The 24,185-nt window shown below is 40.4% G+C and overlaps 1 protein-coding gene across 1 annotated transcript; it reads left to right on the top strand.

The window, feature by feature from the left end:
- Positions 1-2,783: 2,783 nt before the first annotated feature.
- Positions 2,784-3,104, top strand: LOC130305671 (40S ribosomal protein S29-like). Its single transcript, XM_056552015.1, has one exon. The coding sequence runs from the start codon at positions 2,808-2,810 to the stop codon at positions 2,976-2,978; it is 171 nt and encodes a 56-aa protein (XP_056407990.1). The 5' UTR covers positions 2,784-2,807; the 3' UTR covers positions 2,979-3,104.
- Positions 3,105-24,185: the final 21,081 nt, after the last annotated feature.

The raw sequence follows: 24,185 nt of genomic DNA, 5'->3' as shown, positions 1-24,185 counted from the left end.
CCAGCAAGCTGTGAGGTCCCCTGTGTGACTGGTCACCTCTCTGGGATTCTGGATCTAGCTGTAAAGACTGTACCATCTGTCTACCTCAGTAAAGCTACCACTAACTCTGACCTGGCCATAGACTCTTATTTGCCCTGCCTAACTAGGACTAGCGGTGCTACCGTTCGGGTGGTTCTCGGTTAAAACCACGCCCGGGCATCACGAACATTTAGGGGTTAACACCATCTGCCCCATCCACCTCACATCACACCCCCGTGGCTCACCACACTGGGAGCTGTAGTACCAGCATTAACAGACAGATAGCAACAGGTGTCAGACGCGATCTGTCTATTAATGCAGGTACTACAGCTCCCAGCATGGAGCAGAGTGTGCTCCATGTTGGGAGCCGTAGTACCTGCAGTAAAGGACAGATTCCAGCGGGTGTCACTCCTGACACCCGCTGAGATCATCCTTCATTCCTGAGATGCGGGACAGCTTTCTCCTGCCCTCCGCATCTCTGTACTATACTCCGGACGACCAGTGATGTGAATATAAATTGCCATCACTGATTCATATTTCCCACTTAGAGCGGCGATTGGCTGCCACCATCTGACCAATCACCACTCTGGGCGGAAAATGTTAATGAGTGATGTGAATTCTATTCACATCACTGGCCGGCCAGAGTATAGTGCAGAAATGCGAACGCTGTATAGAGCCACTCTGCATCTCTGCTATATTATGGACGATCGCATTGGGTGTCAGTAGTGACACCCAGGGTGATTTAGTAGTGCAGGAACAGTGTGTTCCATGCTGGGAGTAGTAGTACTACCTAAAAAAAATTAAAACAAAATAAGAAAAAAAGTTTTAAAAAAAACACACACACACACACTTTATTAAACACATAATTAAAATACATTACTATAAAAAATTCTAACAAAATTAATTATAAAAAAATATAAATATTTTTACATTTAAATGGCCCCTTTCTACATTTTTATTATTGTCGTGTACATTTTTAGGTCCCTCTGTCAGGTACATATTTTTCCATCCCTACAGCATCCTTATTTTATTTTTTTTGGTACCCAACAAATTTAGAAAAAAACGCCAAAGGAGCCAAAAATGCAATTTTCACTCAAAGGCAAAAACATCAGAAAACAGAAAAACTGCCAAAACGTAGGAAAAAGCTGTGGCAGTTTTTCTGCCACTTTTGCTGGCATTTTTAGGTGTAAAAAATCAAGTGGAAGCCTAGCCTTAATGACACAGCAATTTTTCATTTTTTGCATTTTCAATTTTTCCTCCTAACCTTTTAACTCTTAATTTTCCATCTACAGACCCATATGAGGGGTTCTGCAAGTTTAATTGTACATTACCCATTTTATCACAAAGTGTATGGCAAAGCCAAAAAATTATTATTTGTGAGGCAAAAAAAAAACATTATGCAACTTTAAGGGGGTTATATTTCATGGTACAAATTTAAAGTTAAAGGGGAACTCCGGGGGAAAATTATTATTTTTTTAAATCAACTGGTGCCAAAAAGTTAAGCAGATTTGTAAATTACTTCTATTTAACAATCTTAATCCTTTCAGTACTTATCAGCTGCTGTATGCTCCACAGGAAGTTGTATAGATCTTTCTAGTCTGACCACAGTGCTCTCTGCTGACACCCCTGTCCATGTCAGGAACTATCCAGAGTAGGAGCAAATCCCCATAGCAAACCTCTCCTGCTGTGGACAGTTCCTGACATGAACAGAGGTGTTAGCAGTGAGCACTGTGTTCAGACAGAAAAGAAATTCAGACTGTGGTTAGACTGGAAAGAACTACACAACTTCCTCTGGAGCATATAGTAGCTGATAAGTACTGGAAGGATTAAGATTTTTTTAATAGAAGTAATTTACAAATCTGTCTAACTTTCTGGAGCCAGCTGATTAGAAACATTTTGTTTACACCAAACACCCCTTTAACTTTATTCTGTAGGTCCATATGATAACACCAAATTTTTGGTTTTATTTTATTTTACTACATTTAAAAAATTATAACTTTTTGTAAGGAAATGAGTTAGCTTAAAATTGCCACCTTATGACCCCTAGAACACTTCTATTTTTCCATATACAGGGAATGGGGTCATATGAGGGCTAATTTTTCATTATGATGGGACGTTTTATTTTTTTCTGGTGTATGAAGTGACCAATAGTCAGCATTTCTGGACTCTGGTATTTTTTTTTTTACATCTACGCCATTCACTGTACGGTTTCGTTAACAATATATTTTAATAGTTTGGACATATCTGCTCGTGGCGATACCACATATGAGTTTGTACATTAACTTATTTGAAAATAGGTAAAGGGGGGGATGCAAACTTATATATATAGGAAGAATGAGGTACGTTTAAAGCATGATGCCTTGTGATGAACAATGCCACAGGCAGAGGAGCAGACAATTAATTGTATGTTTTACAAACCGGCTCTATTCAATTCAATGAAAGTAGAAGGAAAACAGAGGTGCGCTCCTAGTGTAGAGGTTAGAGTAAGCGGGTGCCCCACCCAGGGTTAAATCTGCTTACCAGAAAACGTTGCGCTGCGGGCGCAACACCGTGATGTGCATGTAGTATAATGAAGACTGAGGTCAGCTGGCCGGGTCATCCTTCTCAAGTGGCTCCAGGCCACTTCAGTGTAGAATATACATCATAGGATGGATAACCATCCGAAAAATAGGACTTTCTCTGGTGCTTCTCCTCAAAGGAATGAGAGTCCAGACCACACAGGATGGATCCAGGAACAATCACTTTATTGGTGCTGGTCTTTCCTTTTCGCGAGCAGATAGACGGACGAGATGGGTCACCAGCAGCTGTACTGGAGCAACCGTAGGAAATTCAGGCAGGGATCCCGCTCCTACCGCGTGTGCTCTAACAGACATGGACTGATCCACAAATACGGGCTGAACATGTGCCGTCAGTGCTTCAGGCAGTATGCCAAGGACATTGTTTTTTTCAAGTTGGATTAAGAGGATTCCACTTTGAAGATTATCTGTCCATGTTATGAAAACATTCAACTTTACATCAGCACCATGAGAAGACTTTAGTGTGAACTGAACACCCTTATTTGTACATAAATAAACTGGTGCAATCTAAGCACCAATAAAGTGATTGTTCCTGGATCCATCCTGTGTGGTCTGGACTCTCATTCCTTTGAGGAGAAGCACCAGAGAAAGTCCTTTTTTCGGATGTTTATCCATCCTATGATGTCTATTCAATTCAATGGAATTTGTCTACTATACTACACTGAGGCCAAGAAAGGCACTGTGTCTAGGAGATACAGTTAAGTTTTACTAGTTCTGACCCCTTTAGTTTTGTTTATGAGCTTCTCAGAGGCTTGTGTGCTAGAAAACATTGTCCTGCACCATAACCCATCTGATCTTCAAGTCGTATACGGACAGGAGGAAATTTTCCTTCAGGATTTTCAGATGGAGTTCATGAACCATAATCAAACAAGGTTTCCAGGCCTACAAAAGTACAGCAGCCTGAACCACCATGCTACCACTATGAGGTTTTTGTTGTAAACATTGGTGTTAGCTTTAAAGGGGTACTCCGCTGCCCCAGCATTCGAAACATTTTGTTCCAAACGCAGGCGGCGTGGGTCATGACATCACGCCACGCCCCCTCAATGCAAGTCTATGGGAGGGGGTGTGATGGCAGTTCATTAGTTGTTTGTCAGAATTATTTTTTGGCCTCTTGGATGAGCCATTCATGGGCTTTTGGCGAAATTCTGGCAGCCCCCCCCCCACTTCTAGCTACTCGTGTTCAGAGCGAATATTCGAAATGCAAATTTTTACCATGAATATTGGGACTTCACGATTTTGCGAATATTTAGAATATGGTGATATATATTCTAATGCCAAATATTCTTTAAAAAAAAAATTCAAATATGCAAATACTCACAAATATTGGCACTTCCAGTGAGAGGACACTGATTCCTCCCTTCTTTAAGGTGAAAAATATAATCACGCATACGCACTACGTAAATTTCATTACGAACTTTCGCATGGAAAAAAAATAGAAGAATAGCGCAAATATGCAAATTACGCAAATATAGGATGAATATTCGTCCATATATTCACAAAATATCCCTAATTCGAATATGGCATATGCCGCTCATGACTACTAGCCACCAATAATCCAAGTTTTCTTGATTTGTGGATAATAGCGCCCTCTGATTCACTCTAGTCCCAGAGCCATAGCAAAGACTTTGCAATACATTTTAGGCTGGTAGATTTTGCATCATCTGCTGTTATTTGGGATCTGCTTTACCAGACATGTCCTACTTAAAAGGGAATCTATTAGATCATTGGCCTTACACAGTCAAAAATAGGAGTGTACAATACAAACCAATGCTGCACTTGCAGGTGATGACTTATAAAAGCCTCATATCCGACTGTCAAAAAGGGTCTAAACAGTTTAAGTGCCATTCTATTCTCTCCCTCGTGATTTATATACAGGGCTTGGCTTAAGGCACCAAGCCCTGTCTACAGATCACCATCTTACTAAAAGCACTTTTTATCATCATTACTTCGGATGCAAGTTTGGCAGTAGAATGTATCATACGCCCATATTTTCTATTAAAAGGAATCTACAACTCTTTTGGTCAAATGATCTGACAGATTGCATTTTAGTAATATTTAGATCCATCAGGTCTGGCAGTAATCATTGATCCAAGCGGTCTATAGAATTTGGTTATATAAGTTAGCCATAGAAAATATTAGGCATATTTACATAGTTTATAAGGTTGAAAAAAAAAAATACGAGTTCACCAAGATCTCTGTATTGTCCATTCATATATTTGTAAATTGTGATCAGATCGCCCCCTAAGACGTCTTTTCTCCAAACTAAATAACCCCAAGCTTTATAACTGTCTTGGTCTGTAATCCTCCCATACTCTGCACCCTCTCCAGTTCAGCCGTGTCCTTCTTATATACAGGTTCCCAAAATTGGACACAATACTCCTTATGTGGTCTGACTAGTGATTTATACAGCGTCAAAACTATGTCCTTGTCACGAGCCTCTATGCTTCTCTTTATAAATCCCTTTATTAGCCTTGGCAGTCACTGCCTGGCACTGATCACAAAAGTAGAGTTTACTTTCCCCCAGTAACCCTATGTTCTTTTCGGTATAAGTTTTACCTGATGTTTTATAATTTAGCACATAATTGTAAAATTTTTTTTAATGGCCTTCAGATTGGCTATCCATGCCCTGCTAGTGGGGTTCTGCTTGCTAAGGGCCAGCACAAGACAAGACTACAATGTAGATGCTTATGCAGGGAGCAACTTTACTTACTTAATTATTTTACAAATTTCTCTCGTTATTACGACATCATTTTGTTGCAACATTTTGGAGCTCATGTACTAGGTTTCCCCTTATTTGCCCCTTTTCCATAAAGTAAATTTGCATTCACTTTTCCCTCATATGCATGAATGTGTTTATACACAGCATTAAACTTTGGGGGGGGGGGGGGTATCTATTTAATCTATTAAAAGTGAAATATCACAGCCTGAAATTATACCAAAAGTTGGGGGAACAATTTCATAAATTACTGGAATTGTGGGAAAATTGAAAGCCAGAAAACATGGAAATAACAGTGACCAAATAAAGTGAAATGCATTTACCCATACCCATTTCAACTTAATACAGTCATGGGTGTAAATGTTAGCACCCCTGAAAATTTTCAAGATAATGAAGTATTTCTCACAGAAAAGGATTGCAGGACTATTAAAGTGTAAGAATAAAAGTAAAAAAAATAAAGTAGAAAAAATAAAGTAAAAAAATTTGAAAAACCCCCTCCCCCAATTAAAATGCAAATTGTCCCATTTTCATTATTTCCCCCCCCAAAAAGTGTTATTTTAAATACATATTTGGTATTGCTGTGTGCGTAAATATATGAACTATTAAAATAAAATGTTAATGATACCGTACGTAAAAAAAAAAGTCCAAAATAGCTGCTTTTTCTAGAACATGTTATGCAATACACGTTTATTCCCTTTGTGTGTATTGGAACTAAACCAAAAAAGGGAGGAAAAAAAGCAAATTGGACATAATGTCACACCGCAGTTATCCGATCATCCAGCAGGGCAGATGGAGGTCCCCTCACCTGCCTCCGCTGCCTTCCCGGCGTCTTCTGCTCTGATCTGCCTTCCCGCAAACCAGAGCAGAAGAGGACCGATAACATTGATCAGTGCTATGTGCTATACATAGCACTGAACAGTATTAGCAATCGAATGATTGCTATAAATAGTCCCCTATGAGGACTATTAAAGTGTAAGAATAAAAGTTGAAAAAATAAAGTAGAAAAAATAAAGTAAAAACATTTGAAAAACCCCCTCCCCCAATTAAAATGCAAATTGTCCCATTTTCATTATTTCCCCCCCAAAAAGTGTTATTTTAAATACATATTTGGTATTGCTGTGTGCGTAAATATATGAACTATTAAAATAAAATGTTAATGATACCGTACGTAAAAAAAAAAAAGTCCAAAATAGCTGCTTTTTCTAGAACATTTTATTAAAAACAAATTAATAAAAAATGGATTAAAAGTTTTATATAAGCAAATATGGTATAAATAAAAAGAACAGATCACGGCGCAAAAAAATTTGCCCTCATACCGCTGCTTATACGGAAAAATTAAAAAGTAATAGGTCTTTAAAATAGGGGGATTCTAAATGTACTAATTTGGTTAAAAAGTTTGCAATTTTTTTTTAAGCGCAACAATAATAGTATGTTATCATGGGTATCATTTTAATTGTATTGACCCAAAGAATAAAGAACACATGTTATTTTTACCATAAATTGTACGGTGTGAAAACGAAACCTTCCAAAATTAGCGAAATTGTGGTTTTCTTTTAAATTTCACCACACAAATAGTATTTTTTGGGTTGCGCCATACATTTTATGGAAAAGTGAGTGATGGCATTACAACAGACAACTGGTTGTGCAAAAAACAAGCCCTCATACTAGTCTGTGGATGAAAATATAAGAGAGTTATGATTTTTTGAAGGCGAAGAGGAAAAAACAAAATAGACCTTAAGGCCCAAATGGGCTGAGTCCTTAAGGGGTTAAACTCACCTGGGGCAAGTAACAGGTGTGGGCAATATAAAAATCACACCTGAAAGCAGATAAAAAGGAGAGAAGTTCACTTAGTTTTCGCACTGTGTGTCTGTGGGTGCCACAGACAACCAAAAAGGGCTTGAGAACCAACATTGTGGAAAAATATCAACAATCTCAAGGTTACAAGTCCATCTCCAGAGATCTAAATTTGCCTTTGTCCACAGTGTGCAACATTAACAAGAAGTTTGCAACCCATGGCACTGTAGCTAATCTCCCTGGGCTTGGACAGAAGAGAAAAATTGATAAAAGGTGTCAACGCAGGATAGGGCGGATGGTGGATAAGCAGCCCCAAATAAGTTCCAAAGATATTCAAGCTGTCCTGCAGGCTCAGGGAACATCAGTGTAAGCGCGAACTATCCGTCGACATTTAAATAAAATGAAACGCTATGGCAGGAGACCCAGGAGGACCCCACTGCTGACACAGACATAAAAAAGCAAGACTACATTTTGCCAAAATGAACTTGAGTAAGCCAAAATTCTTCTGGGAAATTGTCTTGTGTACAGATGAGACAAGATAGAGCTTTTTAGTAAAGCACATCATTCTACTGTTTATTGAAAATGGAATAAGGCCTACACAGAAAAGAACACAGTGCCTACAGTGAAATATGGTGGAGGTTCAATGATGTTTTGGGGTTGTCTTGCTTCCTCTTGCACTGGGTGCCTTGAATGTGTGCAAGGCATCTTGAAAACTGAGGATTACCAATGGATTTTGGGTCGCACTGTGCAGCCCAATGTCAGAAAGCTGGGTTTGTGTCTGAGATCTTGGGTCTTCCAGCAGGACAATGACCCCAAACATACGTCAAAAAGCACCCAGAAATGGATGGCAACAAAGCGCTGGAGAGTTCTGAAGTGGCCAGCAATGAGTCCAGATCTAAATCCCATTGAACACCTGTGGAGAGATCTTAAAATTGCTGTTGGGAAAAGGCGCCCTTCCATTAAGAGAGACTTGCAGCAGTTTGCAAAGGAAGAGTGGTCCAACATTCCGGCTGAGAGGTGTAAGAAGCTTATTGATGGTTATAGGAAGCGACTGATTTCAGTTATTTTTTCCAAAGGGTGTGCAACCAAATATTAAGTTAAGGGTGCCAATAATTTTGTCCAGCCATTCTTGGAGTTTGGTGTGACATTATGTCTAATTCGCTTTTTTCCTCCCTTTTTTGGTTTAGTTCCAATACACACAAAGGGAATAAACGTGTATAGCAGAATATGTGTTACTGCAATCCTTTTCTGTGAGAAATACTTCATTTTCTTGAAAAAATTCAGGGGTGCCAACATTTACAGCCATGACTGTATGTGTATGTATATATATATATATATATATATATATATATATATATATATTAGGGATCGACCGATATCTTTTTTTAGGGCCGATACCGATAATCGGTGTAGGTTAGGGCCGATAGCAGATAACTTATACCGATATTCCGGTATAAGTTATCGGCTATTTAACCCCCTGCGACACCGCTTCAGATCATTGATTTAAAGCGGGCGCTTTAAATCAATGATCTGCAGTGGCTTTTGCGGGGCCATAGGCCGCCGCCGCCGCCACCACCCACTTCTCTCCCCCTACCTGTCAATGTGGTCCGGGCCATCCATCCATCCTTCCTGTAGTGTCCGGGGGCATTCCGGGTGAAGAGTGAACCGGTCCGGGCTGTCCTTCTTCTCCGGCGGTCATCTTCTCCACTCCGGGCAGGCTCCGGCCTAGTACGCTGCATAGACGCCCGTGCGCAGCGACGCACCTAATGTCACGGCGTAGCGGCGTCTATGCAGTGTACTAGGCCGGAGCCTGCCCGGAGTGGAGAAGATGACCGCCGGAGAAGAAGGACAGCCCGGACCGGTTCACTCTCCACCCAGAACGCCCCCGGACACTACAGGAATGATGGATGGCCCGGACCACCCCCATTACGGGTAAGTTTAATTTTTTTATTGACTCGGAGGGTGGGGGAGGGGCCCGACCGGTATAGCGGTATGGGCAAAAATCCATACCCGTATACCGCCCAGCATCATGGTGGGGGGTGCGACGCGGTGCGGTGGGTCGGGGGGGTGGCGGTCGCGGTGCGGTGGGGGCGGTGCGGGGCATTATCAGCTTATCGACAAGGTAATTGCCGATACCGATAATGCCCAAAATCGTGATTATCGGCCGATAATATCGGCCATACCGATAATCGGTCGATCCCTAATATATTTATAGGGGAATATGCAAATCAGCTCATTACATCACCTTTTCAGGCGATGTTCCCTGGTATCAGCTTAGCTCCAGTTACGGAATATAAAAAGCTGAGTTAAATGCTCATCCCGTTTAGTTTATATATATATATATATATATATATATATATAAAACTCAATGCGGGTATTTATCAAAGGTTTTAGACAGTTTTTTCCCATCTAAAATTGTCGCACAGAAAGTCGCAGTCTAAATACGTGCAGCTTTTTTGTGACTTTTACCTTCGAGGATTTTTTAGTACATGATGCATTCTAGTCTATTTTAGACAGAAAAATGCATTGGTGCTGAATTTATCAATAGCGACTTTTTAGCAAAAAGTCGCATCGCACGAAAGTACGCTGAAATGTCAGACCATGCTGAAACAGTCCATGCACAGAATTTATCAAGAGCGGTGCTACTTTTGATAAATTAGGCACACAATAGACCGGCCTATCCCTCTGTAGGTTGGTCTATATTGATGCGGGAAATAGACAACTTTGATAAATCCTCCCCCAATGTGTGTGTGTGTGTGTGTGTGTGTGTGTGTATGTTCAGCATCACTTCTAAACTGCTAAACATATTTCCATGAAACTTGGTACACATTACTAATAACCTATCCTATAAAAATAAAAGATAGGGTAATTAACCCTTACCCATCCCCATTTGGAAGGGTCGGGGTTTTTGTTTAAAGGGGTACTCCCGTGGAAACCTTTTTTTTTTTTTTTTTAATCAACTGGTGCCAGAAAGTTATTCTGGCACCAGTTTATTTAAAAAAAAAAATAAAAAAAAAATTGTAAATTACTTCTAATAAAAATCTTAATCTTTCCAGTACTTTTTAGGATCTGCTGACATCATGAGCACAGTGCTCTCTGCTGACATCTTTGTCCATTTTAGGAACTGTCCAGAGCAGCATATGGTTTCTATGGGGATTTTCTCCTACTCTGGACAGTTCTTAAAATGGACAGAGATGTCAGCAGAGAGCACTGTGCTCGTGATGTCAGCAGAGAGCTCTGTGTTCCAAAAAGAAAACCATTTCCTCTGTAGTATTCAGCAGCTAATAAGTACTGGAAGGATTAAGATTTTTTTTTTTTAATAGAAGTAATTTTACAAATCTGTTTGACCCCTTAAGGACCCATGACGTACCGGTACGTCATGAGTCCACTCCCGTTCTATAACGCGGGGCCACGGCGGGACCCGTGGCTAATAGCAGTGCCGCGCGCTATTAACCTTTCAGACGGGGTGTTCAAAGTTGAACGCCGCGTCTAAAGTGAAAGTAAAAAAATGCCAGTTAGCTCAGGGAGCTGTTCGGAATCGCCACGGCTAAATTGCGGCATTCCCGAACAGCTTACATGACAGCCGGAGGATTCCTACCTGCCTCCATGCTGTCCGATCGCCAAATGACTGCTCAGTGCCTGAGATCCAGGCATGAGCAGTCAAGTGGCAGAATCATTGATCAGTGGTTTCCTATGAGAAACCAGTTATCAATGATAAAGATCAGTGTGTGCAGTGTTATAGCCCCCTATGGGAGCTATAACATTGCAAAAAAAAAAAAGTGAAAAAAAAAAGTGAACATCATTTAACACCTCCCCTAATAAAAGTTTGAATCACCCCCCTTTTCCCATAAAAAAAAACAAAAAAACTGTGTAAATAAAAACAAACATATGTGGTATCGCCGCATGCGGAAAGGTCCGAATTATAAAAAGATATTGTTAATTAAACTGCACGGTCAATGGCGTACGCGCAAAAAAATCCAAAGTCCAAAATAGTGCATTTTTGATCACTTTTTAGATCATGAAATAAACAATGAGTCGTATCAATGCAAAAATGGTACCGCTAAGAACTGCAGATCATGACGCAAAAAATGAGCCCTCATTCCGCCCCATACACGGAAGAATAAAAAAGTTATAGGGGTCAGAAGATGACAATTTTAAACATATAAATTTTCCTGCATGTAGTTAGGATTTTTTCCTGAAGTACCACAAAATCAAACCTATATAAGTAGGATATAATTTTAATCTTATGGACCTACAGAATAAAGAGAAGGTGTTCTGCACAGAAACGGAAGCCCCCAAAAGTTACAAAATGTTGTTGTTTTTTCTATTTTGTCTCACAATTTTTTTTTCCCGTTTTGCCGTAGATTTTTGGGTAAAATGACTGACGTCATTACAAAGTAGAATTGGTGGCGCAAAAAATAAGCCATCATATGGATTTTTAGGTGCAAAATTGAAAGAGTTATGATTTTTAAGGTAAGGAGGAAAAAACGAAAATGCAAAAATGGAAAAACCCCAGGTCCTTAAGGGGTTAACTTTGTGGCACAGTTGATTAAAAAAAAAAAAAGTTTTCCACTGGAGTACCCCTTTAAAGTCCCATTCAACTCTATGAGAAATATATGTTACTGCATAACTTCCAAACGGCTGGAGATATTTCCATAAATAACATGTTACTTATATGTCCACTAAAATGTAGGATAGCTAATTTAACACTAACGTACCTTCATTTGCGATCTTCTGGGTTTTTGTTTAAAGTATGCAAGTCTATAGGAAATGTATGTTCCAGCATAACTTCCGTACGGCTGAAGATATTTTGTTAATACTTGGTAAACATTACTTTTATGTTAAATAAAAATATAGGATAGTTAAACCCCTTAAGGACTAAGCCAATTTGGGCCTTAAAGGAGATATCCAGTGCTGAAAAACTTATCCCCTATCCTAAGGCTAGGGGATGAGTTTCAGATTGCGGGGGGCCGACCGCTAGGGCCCCCCGCCATCTCCTGTATGGGGTCCTGGCAGCCCGAGTGAAGGGGGCGTGTTGACCACCGCACAAAGCTGCGGCTGCCACACACCCTCAATACAACTCCATGGAATAGCCAGAGCGCTGCCTTCGGCCATAGTGCAGTATTGAGGGGGCGTGTCGGCCGTTGCCTCGTGCGGTGGTCGACACCCGCTATCTGGCCAGCGAGCTGGAGCCCCGTACAGGAGATTGCAGGGGGCCCCAACGGTCGGAACCCCGTAATCTGAAACTTATCCCCTATCACCATTCTTGTGATCATTTTGACACCATGGGGTGAGATCTTGCATGGAACCCCAGATCGAGGGAGATTATCAGTGGCCTTGTATGTCTTCCATTTTTGAATAATTGCTCCCACAGTTGATTTCTTCACACCAAGCCGTTTGCCTATTGCAGATTTAGTCTTCCCAGCCTGGTGCAGATCTACAATATTGTTTCTAGTGTCATTCGACAGCTCTTTGTTCTTGGCCATAGTGGAGTACGGAGTGTGACTGTTTGAGGTTGTGGACAGGTGTCTTTTATACTAATAATGCCATCAAAACAGGTGCAATTAAAGGGATACTCCCCTGGAAAAACTTTTTTTGTAAATCAACTGGTTCCAGGAAGCTAAACAGATTAATAAATTACTTCTATTTAAAAATCTTAATCCTTCCAGTACTTAGCTGCTGTATGCTCCACAGGAGGTTATTTTTCTTTTTTAATTTCCTTTCTGTCTGACTACAGTGCTCTCTGCTAACACCTGTCTATGTCAGAAACTGTCCAGAGTAGGAGTAAATCCCCATAGCAAACCTCTCCTGCTTCAGTTCCTAAAAATGAGAGAGGTGTCAGCAGAGAGCACCCAGGGTTACTGCCAGACTTTGCCAATTGGGCCAATGCCCATCATTAACCCTTTAGACACCGTGATCAAAGTTGCTCGCAGCATCTGAAATGATCCAGGCAGCTCAGCGGAGCTGATCAGGATCATTGCAGCGAAATCGCGATGTTGTGAAAAGTGGATGCCGGGAGGGCCCTTACCTGCCTCTTCACCGTCCTTCTGGAGCAGCAGAGCACCTATAAAACTGATCAATGCCCCATAGGAAGACTATAAAAATAAATAAATAAATAAATAAAGTTAGAATTTCCCCCCCATTTCCCAGCATTGAACAGTGAATGCAATCAAAAGATTTCATGGTATAACCCCCTATGGAGACTAAAAGTAAAAAATATTAAAAAAAAAATCTAATAAAATAAAAAGGTTAACCCCTTAAAGGACCCGAGCATTTTTTGCACATCTGACCACTGTCACTTTAAGCATTAATAACTCTGGGATGCTTTTACTTTTGGTTTTTGGGGGGCATGTCACATTTAGGAAGCCCCTATGGTGCCAGAACAGCAAAAAACCCACATGGCATACTATTTTGGAAACTACACCCCTCAAGGAACGTAACAAAGGATACAGTGAGCCTTTACACCCCACAGCTGTTTGACAAATTTCTGCTAAAGTTGGACGTGAAAATGAAAAATTAGATTTCTTCACTTAAATGCTGGTGTTACCCCAAATTTTACATTTTCACAAGGGGTAATAGGAGAAAAAGTCTCACAAAATGTGTAACACCATTTCTAATGAGTAAGGAAATACCCCATATGTGGATATAAAGTGCTCTGCGAGCAAACTACAATGCTCAGAAGAGAAGGAGCGCCACCACTGTTCTGGCACATGGCCTTCAATTTCGGACACATTTTCTCTCCAAAAGCCCAATGGTGCTCGTTCTCTTCTGAGCATTGTAGTTTGCCTGCAGAGCACATCCACCTATGGGGTATTTCCATACTCAGAAGAAATGGGGTTACACATTTTGGGGGGCTTTTTTCCCTATTTTCCCTTGTAAAAATGAAAAATGTAGAGTAAACACCAGCATTTTAGTGAATAATTTTTTTTTTATTTTCACATCCAACTCTAATGAAAATTCATCAAACACCTGTGGGGTGTTAAGGCTCACTATACCCCTTGTTACATTCCGTGAGGGGTGTAGTTTCCAAAATGGGGTCAAATGTGGGTATTTATTGTTTTGCGTTTATGTCAGAACTGCTGTAAAATCAGCCAACCCTGTGCAAATCGCCAATTTAGACCTCAAATGTGCATGGTGCGCTCTCACTTCTGAGCCTTGTTGTGCGTCCGCAGAGCATTTTAGGCCCACAAATGTACTCCGTACTCAGGAGAAATTGCGTTACAGATTTTGGGGGGCTTTTTTTTTTCCTTTTACCTCTTGTGAAAATTAAAAGTATGGGGCAACACCAGCATATTACTGTAAAAAAAATTAATTTTTTACACTAACATGCTGGTGTATACCCCAACTTTACCTATTCATAAGGGGTAAAAGGAGAAAAAGCCCCCCCAAAATTTGTGACACAATTTCTCCTGAGTACGGAAATACTCCATATGTGGCCCTAAACTGTTGCCTCAAAATTCGACAGGGTTCTAAAGCGAGAGAGCGCCATGCACATTTGAGGCCTAAATTGGGGATTTGCATCCGCCACACAAACAGGGTGTCTCCAGCTGTTGCAAAACTCCCAGCATGCCTTGACAGTCAGTGGCTGTCCGGCAATACTGGGAGTTGTTGATTTTCAACAGCTGGAGGCTTCGTTTTGGAAACAGTGCCGTACGAGATTTTTCTTTTTTTTTGGGGGGGGGGGGGGGGGGGGGGGGGGGGGTAACTGTGTTGGGGTATATGTAGTGTTTTACTTATTTTGTGTAGGTGTAGTGTAGTGTTTTTAGAGTACATTCACACGGGTGGGGGTTTACAGAGAGTTTCCCGATGGAAGTTTGAGCCGTGGCGGAAAATTTGCCACAGCTCAAACTTGCAGCGGGAAACTCACTGTAAACTCCTGCCCGGGGGGCAGACCTCCAGCTGTTGCAAAAGTACAACTCTCAGCATGCCCTTTGGCTGTCCATGCGTGCTGGGAGTTGCAGTTATGCAACAGTTGGAGGCACGCTGGTTGCAAAAAACAGTTTGTTACTTAACTCAGTGTTTTGAAACAGTGCCTACAGTCATTGCAAAACTACAACTCCCAGCATGTACGGTCTGTCAGTAAATGCTGGGAGTTGTAGTTTGCCTCAGCTCACAGGTGCCACCTCCCTCCTGCTGGTAAAGGGTGATAGTTGGCGTCTCGGACGCTACCTGTCACCCTTTTTTTTCTGTGTCACCAGAGACCCGATTGACCAGGAATCACTGCTAATCGTCGGTCTGAATTGACCGGCGATTTGTGGCAATCGCCGACATGGGAGGTCTCAGCTGACATCTGCCAGTAATGACGGAAAGCTCCATGGTGTCAGAACAGCAAAAAATAAATAAACCAAACCAACCACATGGCACATTTTTGTTAAAGTTAGACATGAAAATGAAAAATTTATTTTCCCCCTAAAATGCTGGTGTAACCCCAAATTTTTCATTTTCACAAGAAGTAAAAGGGGGAAAAGTCCCCCATTTGTAATCCCATTTCTGAGTATGGAAATATCCCATAGGTGGATGTAATGTGCCCTGCGAGTACACTAAAGGGCCCAGAAGAGAAGGAGCAAAGTTTGGCTTTTGGAGAGAGAATTTTGTTGAAATGGTTTTTGGGGGGTTCATGTTGTATTTAGGAAGCCCCCATGGTGCCAGAACAGCAAAACACACACACTATTAACTACACCCCTTAATTAATGTAACAAGGGGTACAGTGAGCCTTCACACCCCACTTGTTTGGCGACTTTTTGTTAAATTTGGACATGAAAATAAAATTTTTTTTCAATAAAATGTTTGTGTTACCCCAAATTTTTTATTGTAACAAAGGGTGATAGAAGACATGGGGTTAAAATCTTTGGGGGGCTTTTTCTCCTGAGTATGGAAATACCCCATATGTGGACAAAGTGCTCTGCAGGCGCAATACAATGCTCAGAAGACAAGGAGCAAAATTTGTTTTTTGGAGATAGAATTTGGCTGGCATTGAAGTCAGGGGCCATGTGCATTTACAAAGCCCCCATGGAGCCAGAACAGCGGACCCCCCCACATGTGACCCCATTTTGGAAACTACACCCCTCACAGAATGTATTAAGGGGTGTAGTGAACATTTACACCCCACTGGTGTTTGACAGATCTTTAGAACAGTGGGCTGTGCAAATGTATAATTAAATTTTTCATTTTTATAGACCACTGTTCCAAAAGGGGTATTTTCTTTTTTTGTGTTTTTGTCAGAACCGCTTCAACTATCAGCCACACTTGTGCAAAACACCAATTTAGGTTTTAAATGTACATTGTGCGCTCTCTCACTCCTAAGCTCTGTTGTGTGCCCGCAGATTGCTTTGCGTCCACATATGGGGTATTTGCATTACAAATTTTGGGGCCTTTTTCAACTTTTACCTCATGTGAAAATGTAAAGTATGGGGCAACACCAGCATGATCGTGTAAAACATTTCATTGTTTACACTAACATGCTGGTGTAGCACCCAACTTTTCCTTTTCATAAAGGGTAAAAGGAGAAAAAGGCCCCCGAAATTTGTAACACAATTTCTCCCAGTATTTCAAGGCACTAAACTGTCGCCTTGAAATACGACAGGGCTCCGGAGTGAGAGAGCGCCATGCGCATTTGAGGCCTATATTAGTAATGTGCATAGGGGCGGCCCCGGATGCAAGCATGGTGTTTGCCTCTACCAAAAACCTCTAGCCGTTGCAAAACTCTCAGCATGCACTAACACAACATACATGCTGTGAGTTGTAGTTTCACAACATCTGGAGGGGCACTACTACCCCTGTAATGTGTAATGGTCTCTGACTACAACTACCAGCATGCCCAGAGTGTCCAGGCATGATGGGAGTTGTAATTCTGCAACATCTGGAGTATGAAATATTGCAGAGCAGGGCATGCTGGTCACTCATCAGCACTGCCCACATCTCTGCCACCACTGCTGCTCTCGGGATCTTGAGATCGGCAACAAAATCAGCAGTGGCGGTGCACATGTTTCCCCACTCTGCTTGGACTAGCAGAGCTGGGGAATGGGACTTCAAATCCCCTGCCCCCATCTGCGATTTGTTGGTTGGTCCCAACTGACCAATCACGGCTTTAGGAGAAGGTGGCACTGGGGACCCGATCGGACCGGAAGAGCTTTGATTTGCCGGTCAGAATTGAATGGCGAATCAAAGCAATTGCTGTTATGAGGGGGAGGGGGGGTCTCAGGATCCCCCTAGCATTGTCTTGAGATACAGTTATGGCTGTAAATGTTGGCACCCCTGAAATTTTTCAAGAAAATGAAGTATTTCTCACAGAAAAGGATTGCACGTTTTGCAATACATATGTTTATTCCCTTTGTGTGTATTGGGACTAAACCAAAATGGGAGGAAAAAAGCAATTTGGACATAATGTCACACCAAACTCCAAAAATGGGCTGGCCAAAATTATTGGCACCCTTAACTGAAATCAGTTGCTTCCTATAACCATCAATAAGCTTCTTACACCTCTCAGCCGGAATGTTGGACCACTCTTCCTTAGCAAACTGCTCCAGGTCTCTCTTCTTGGAAGGGCGCGTTTTCCCAACAGCATTTTTAAGATCTCTCCACAGGTGTTCAATGGGATTTAGATCTGGACTCAATGCTGGCCACTTCAGACGCTTTGTTGCCATTTCAGAGTGCTTTTTGACTTACGTTTGGGGTCATTGTCCTGCTAGGAGACCCAAGATCTCAGACGCAAACCCAGCTTTCCGACACTGGGCTGAACAGTGCGACCCAAAATCCGTTGGTAATCATCAGATTTCATGATGACTTGCACACATTCAAGGCACCCAGTGCCAGAGGCAGAAAAACAACCCCAAAACATAATTGAACCTCCACCATATTTCACTGTAGGTACTGTGTTCTTTTCTTTGTAGGCTTCATTCTGTTTTCGGTAAACAGTAGAACGATGTGCTTTACCAAAAGGCTCTATCTTGGTCTCATCTGTCCACAAGATGTTTTCCCAGAAGGATTTTGGCTTACTCAAGTTCATTTTGGCAAAATGTAGTCTTGCTTTTTTAGGTCTCTGTGTCAGCAGTGGGGTCCTCCTGGGTCTCCTGCCATAGCGTTTCATTTCATTTAAATGTCGACATAGTTTGCGCTGACACTGATGCTCCCTGAGCCTTCAGGAGGGCTTGAATATCTGTGGAACTTGTTTGGGGCTGCTTATTCACCATCCGGACTATCCTGCGTTGACACCTTTGATCAATTTTTCTCTTCCGTTCACGCCCAGGGCGATTAGCTACAATGCCATGGGTTGCAAACTTCTTGATAATGTTGCGCACTGTGGACAAAGGCAAATCTAATCTAAATGGACTTGTAACCTTGAGACTTGATATTTTTCCACAATTCTGGTTCTCAGACAGTCCTCTTCTCCTCTTTCTGTTGTCCATGCTTAGTGTGGCACACACACGCAGAAACACAATGCAAAGACTAAGTGAACTTCTCTCTTTTTTATCTGCTTTCAGGTGAGATTTTTATATTGCTCACACCTGATACTTGCCCCAGGTGAGTTTAAAGGAGCATCACACGCTTGAAACAATCTTATTTTTCCACAATTTTGAAAGAGCCCATTTTTGGAGTTTGGTGTGACATTATGTCCAATTTGTTTGTTTTTTCCTCCCTTTTTTGGTTTAATTCCAATACACACAAACGGAATAAATGTATGTACAGCAAAACATGTGTTACTGAAATCCTTTTCTGTGAGAAATACTTAATTTTCTTGAAAAACTTCAGGGGTGTCAAAATTTACGGCCATGACTGTACCTGCTGAACGATTTCAGCAGGCATCCCATTCCTGTTACTACCCAGTGCGCGGCGATGACCAGAAAACCGGAGGGCGTACAGGCACGCCTCTGGTCCTTAACCCTCTAGGACAAAGGGCATACAGGTATGCCCTTGTGTCCTGGTACTTAAGTAGTAAAGTAAAAGCCCCCAAAAGTTACAAAATGGAGTTAAGCTTTTAATGTCACCCCACAAATAAGTTTGTTTGTTTTTGCCACAGATTATGTTATAAAGTAAGTGATGTCATTACAAAGTATGACTGGTGAAAAATCAAGCTCTTATATGGGTCTGTAGGTGCAAAATTTAAAGTGTTATGACTTTTAGAAGGGGAGGTGGAAAAAAAAAGTGCAAAAATGAAAATTGGCCAGGTCCTTAAGGCCAAAACAGTCCTTAAGGGGTTAAATATGGCAATTCCATATGACTCCACCTAAAAGAAAATCAGTTTGGTATGCCTAGCCTCTCTGAAATGTATTAACACTCTATTCAGTATCCCACATGATATAGATGTTATGTGCTCCTGGGCAGGCCACATACATTATAGGGAATTGTTACCTTTTGGTTCAAAGTCAATTTTTCTTTGTACAGAAAGGCAGAAGGAATGGTCATTGTGTATTGGTATGACTAGTGTCATGTTTCTCCTCAATCTACTACAACCAAACAATAATAAAATGATTCAGACGTTCCTTTGTATTTTTATTTTTTTCTTTAATTTGTGAAGCCTACAAATAAGGCAAATAACACCACAGTAAAAACAAATAGCCCCTTCCAATTTTTCATTCCCATAAAGAAAAAAAAATATATAACAAAAATAAATAAAAATAAAAAAACACAAATGAATAGGACATAATATATAGTGTTTGCTTTGCAAGATATAAATTCCACACAATGATCTTTTTAAAAAGGTAAAAATGATTTATAATACACAGATATTTATGTTGCCGTGCTAGCATAGAAAATGCACATGCATCCATGCCTAGCCTACTCAATATAAATAACCAACTAAAATACAATAGACAACACTAGCACTTTTTTTTCCCTTTAAACAAACATATAAAACAAGAGATCTCTCATTTCAGACTCACAGTGACAGGCTCATTGCCAAAAGGAAATAATATTTTCATTCACGCATCCACATTCAATATTTAGATTATTTATTCAGACCTTTTGTATTTTTCATTGTACAGTTGGATATTTTGTACCATGCTGGTTTGAGTGGATTTTTCTTTTTTTTTTTACATAGTCTCTTAAAGAAATATATATATTTTTTTTATTTATACAGCTCTGCAAATTAGTACATTTAAGACATATCATGTGGTGGAAAAGAAAAGCAGATTGCATACTTATGTTAACCAAATTCTATAGGGTAGTAATAAATCAGTGATCTAGTTTACAATGGATACATTACATAGTGTCCTGGAACGGCAGGAGCACGATGATAGTAAAAAATTTAATGACAATACATACATAAATGTGTGACTAATATTTAACAAATAATTGGAAAAATTCTATTAGCATGCACTTGAAGCACATAATATCGCTGACAATCTTTGCCTCTGGCGCCTATGCATGGTTTTCATGCACACCGCATACAATTTTTTTTTAATTCATTATGCACATTTCTATATAAAGCAGCTTTCTCGTCACCACTCATGCCATTAGTTAATATTTGCAGCTTTAGATCAAATCACAGTTTTGTTTAGGTATACTTCAGCTACCGTTTCTTCCAAATATAAGCATATACAACAGTCTTTATTTAACCCATACCACCCTATAACCCCCCCCCAAAAAAAAAATACATGAAATGCAAAACGTTCAAGCAGCAAACGTCCAGACAAAGATCTTTGAAACAGTGTTGTAGAAAATATACTTTATACAATGTGAAAGAAACAGATAACAGTGATGTTTGCAAAAGTAGGTTAGAATAATATATATATATTTTCCTATAAATAATCAGAATTTGACATTATTTATCTTGGCCTGATAATATCACAATATAAAAAGGCACCACACAGCCTCTAGAGGCACCTCAGATGGTAACTGTGAAGGCTAGCAATGCATTAGCATTATACGCAGTCTCACAGTAGGGCTATTCATGTAGGTCTATTGACTAAAATAGTTTTTCAATTAACCTAAATAATCTTACGCAGTATTCACTTCCACCATTTGCACTGCTCAGACCTATTCCTAAGATTGTATTCACTCAACAGTCTTTAAAATGGTTATTGGACAGTCTGGTGAAGAATGACTAAGTTACATATGAAGGATGCAAAGAATGCTGTAGAAATTGGACATGTACCAATTATTACATTGAAAAACAAGACAAAACGCACAACCGCACATATTTTCACTCCTATTCTCTCCATAGCTTTGCACTAAAACCAGAAAGATGAATGCACCTACAAACTAGTGTTGGTGACAAAGCTTCAATGCGTAGTACCTACATCTGACACTGGTAATTAACCCAATAAACCTTTCTTTGCCAAGGATATATCTCATAGCCAAGGATATATACAATATTAGGGAGATTTTAATATTTTTTTTCACAGGCCTTGTTAAGACTGAAAGAAGCTACTTGATTGGTTGCTATTGGCAACTGGTCAACTTTCCCTCAATGCAAGTTGTGATAAATCTCCCCGTGTCCTTGCTACAAAAGGCTCTACCTCTGGCTAGATTGCTGCTAAACATCTAATAGATATACAGCATGGGCTTGAGTAGAATGAAGCTACAATCAGACTTTACATTTTTAACACAATAAAGCATATCAAACATTGTATTGTATCATTTCTACTCATTCTAATCATATATGTTAACACATTGAGGACCGATGTAGTCTCTATTGGAATTTTTGGGGTATTATACCAATCAGAAACCTCAGTGATAACATTTCGATTGAGTGAGCTTCCCCTGGGTTAAATACTGGAGTCAAACTTACAGCTCTCGTTTTAACCCATGCATATTCCAGAGAACGGAACAGCTTGCAGTGGTAGTGGCAGGTAAGCAGGAGGATCCATTATCTTCTTTCAGACCTGTCATCAGATGACCCAAGGAGCAACACAAATCTTTGTTCATGTTATTACTCAGTTATAAATGAAGCTTTCTTGCTCTCTGATTGTCACATACGAAATGCTAAGATGTCTACAGACTATGAATCAGGCAGGCATTCTCCAGTGTCCAGATCATGTCATCAAATAAGTCACACCAAACACTCACATCACGCACATACACATTAATACAGTTTACAAATTTAACATTTTCTCTTTCCTGTTCATATTGAATCTTTAGCACAAAATCCATTGACTGCATTAGATAAGGTTTAGTAATTTACAGTTATTGATCAGGATTAGCTATTTTATAGGGAGATAGAAACCCTAATTTTGTCTGCATGACCTGTGAATGTAGACATGTGCAGTATGTGTGAATTGCTCAGATCTTCTACCTTACTATTTGCTTGCATAAGGAATCTGCTCAGTTATGCATCTTTGTCACAAAGCTATATTTATAAGCAATTTTTGCTTATAATTGTTGATGCTAAATTACTTTAAAAGTGCATGCATTAAGTTGTATTTGCCATTTAAAAGGTAATGACCTAGCTCATCAAAAATGTTAAAGGGGTACTCCACTGGAAAACATTTTTTTCTTCAATCAGCTAGTGCCAGAAAGTTAAACAGATTTGTAAATGACTTCAATTAAAAAATCTTAATCCTTCCAGTAGTTATCAGCTGCCATATGAACTTCCACAGGAAGTTGTATTATTTTTGAATTTCCTCTCTGCCTGACCACAGTGCTCTCTGCTGACACCCCTGTCAATTTTAGGAACTGTCTAGAGTAGGAGCAAATCCCCTTAGAAAACCTATCCTGCTCTGGACAGTTCCTAAAATGGAAAGAGGTGTCAGCAGAGAGCACTGTGGTTAGGCAGAAAGAAAATACAAAAAGAAAAGAACTTCCTCCGCCCCTCAATGCAAGCCTACGGGAGGGGGTGTGATAGCTGTCATGCCCCCTCCCGTAGGCTTGCATTGAGGGGCAGAGCGTGACATCACACGGGGGCGTGGCGTCACACGCCGCCGACCCGGTGGTCGCCTGTAATCAGTCCCGGAGCGAACACGCTCCGGGGACTGATTACAAACGGGGTGCCGCGTGCATGATCCCGGGGGTCCCCAGCGGCGGGACTCCCGCGATCAGGCATCTTATCCCCTATCCTTTGGATAGGGGAAAAGATGTGTAAGCACCGGAGAACCCCTTTAATTGCTTCACCAGGTAAGTGATGCAGACACACTCAGTTGTCCATATTATGTAAAACAAAACATGATTCATCAGATCAAGCCAACTTCTTCCATTGCTCCCTGGTTAAATTCTGATGCCTATGAACCCACTGTAAGTGCGCAGGACAAAGGTAAGCATGGACACTGATGTCTGTGGCTGTGTAGTTCCACATACAGTAAATTGCAATGCATAGTATATTTCAATAGTCTGCATTAACTTGTGTTACAGTAAATCTTCTGTAGGATCAGACCAGATGAGATAGTCTTTGCTTCTTGTATGCTCCAATGAGTCTAGGATGCCCACATTTCTGGTATATACCACTGTAGGTAGGTACTAACCAATAAATAAGACCTGCCATTTTGGAGATTATCTGATCCAGTCATTTGGTCATTAGAATGTGCTGCTTGTCAAAGTCACCCAGATATGTACGCACATATTTTCCAACTTTTGAGCTGGTGAGCTTCCAACTCATCAACTTCAAGAAATGACTTTTCCTTTGGTGCCTCACATATACCATCCTTAAGCAGGTGCCATTGTAATGGCATAAGCAATTTTATTCATTATACCAGTCAAATATTTTTAATGCTGTTAAAAACTGTTCAGAGTATATTTTAATACATTTGTGGACATAAGAGATTTTGGTTGCACATATTCATATTGTACCATTGTTTTTGAGTGTGCTTGCAAGAAAGTTTTAGCAGCACATCTGTTCTAATACATTTTGCTGGGTTGGGTGCTCCTAGGAAACATACAAGGTTTAAGACTGCACCCATTTTCCCAACTGTGCATTTTCTGTAGTTTATGGGATGTTACATTTTTGCTTAAAACCAAATTTCTAATGCATGCAGACATAGGCATAAGTAGTGTGTTTGAACACTGCACATTTAAATATCTATTTATTTATATTTAGAAAGTATTATGTCTAATCTTTCTGTATCACACTTTTAGCCAGGATTATGAATGTTTGTGCATTTTTTTAATGACCACTTTGATTTTAAATTGCATGAAAATGTAAAGTGCTTAGT

The sequence above is a fragment of the Hyla sarda genome, chromosome 1, assembly GCF_029499605.1.
Source record: "Hyla sarda isolate aHylSar1 chromosome 1, aHylSar1.hap1, whole genome shotgun sequence".
Classification (NCBI taxonomy): Eukaryota; Metazoa; Chordata; class Amphibia; order Anura; family Hylidae; genus Hyla; species Hyla sarda.
Note: the sequence above shows the minus strand (reverse complement) of the source record. Positions and strands in the feature narration are given on the sequence as shown.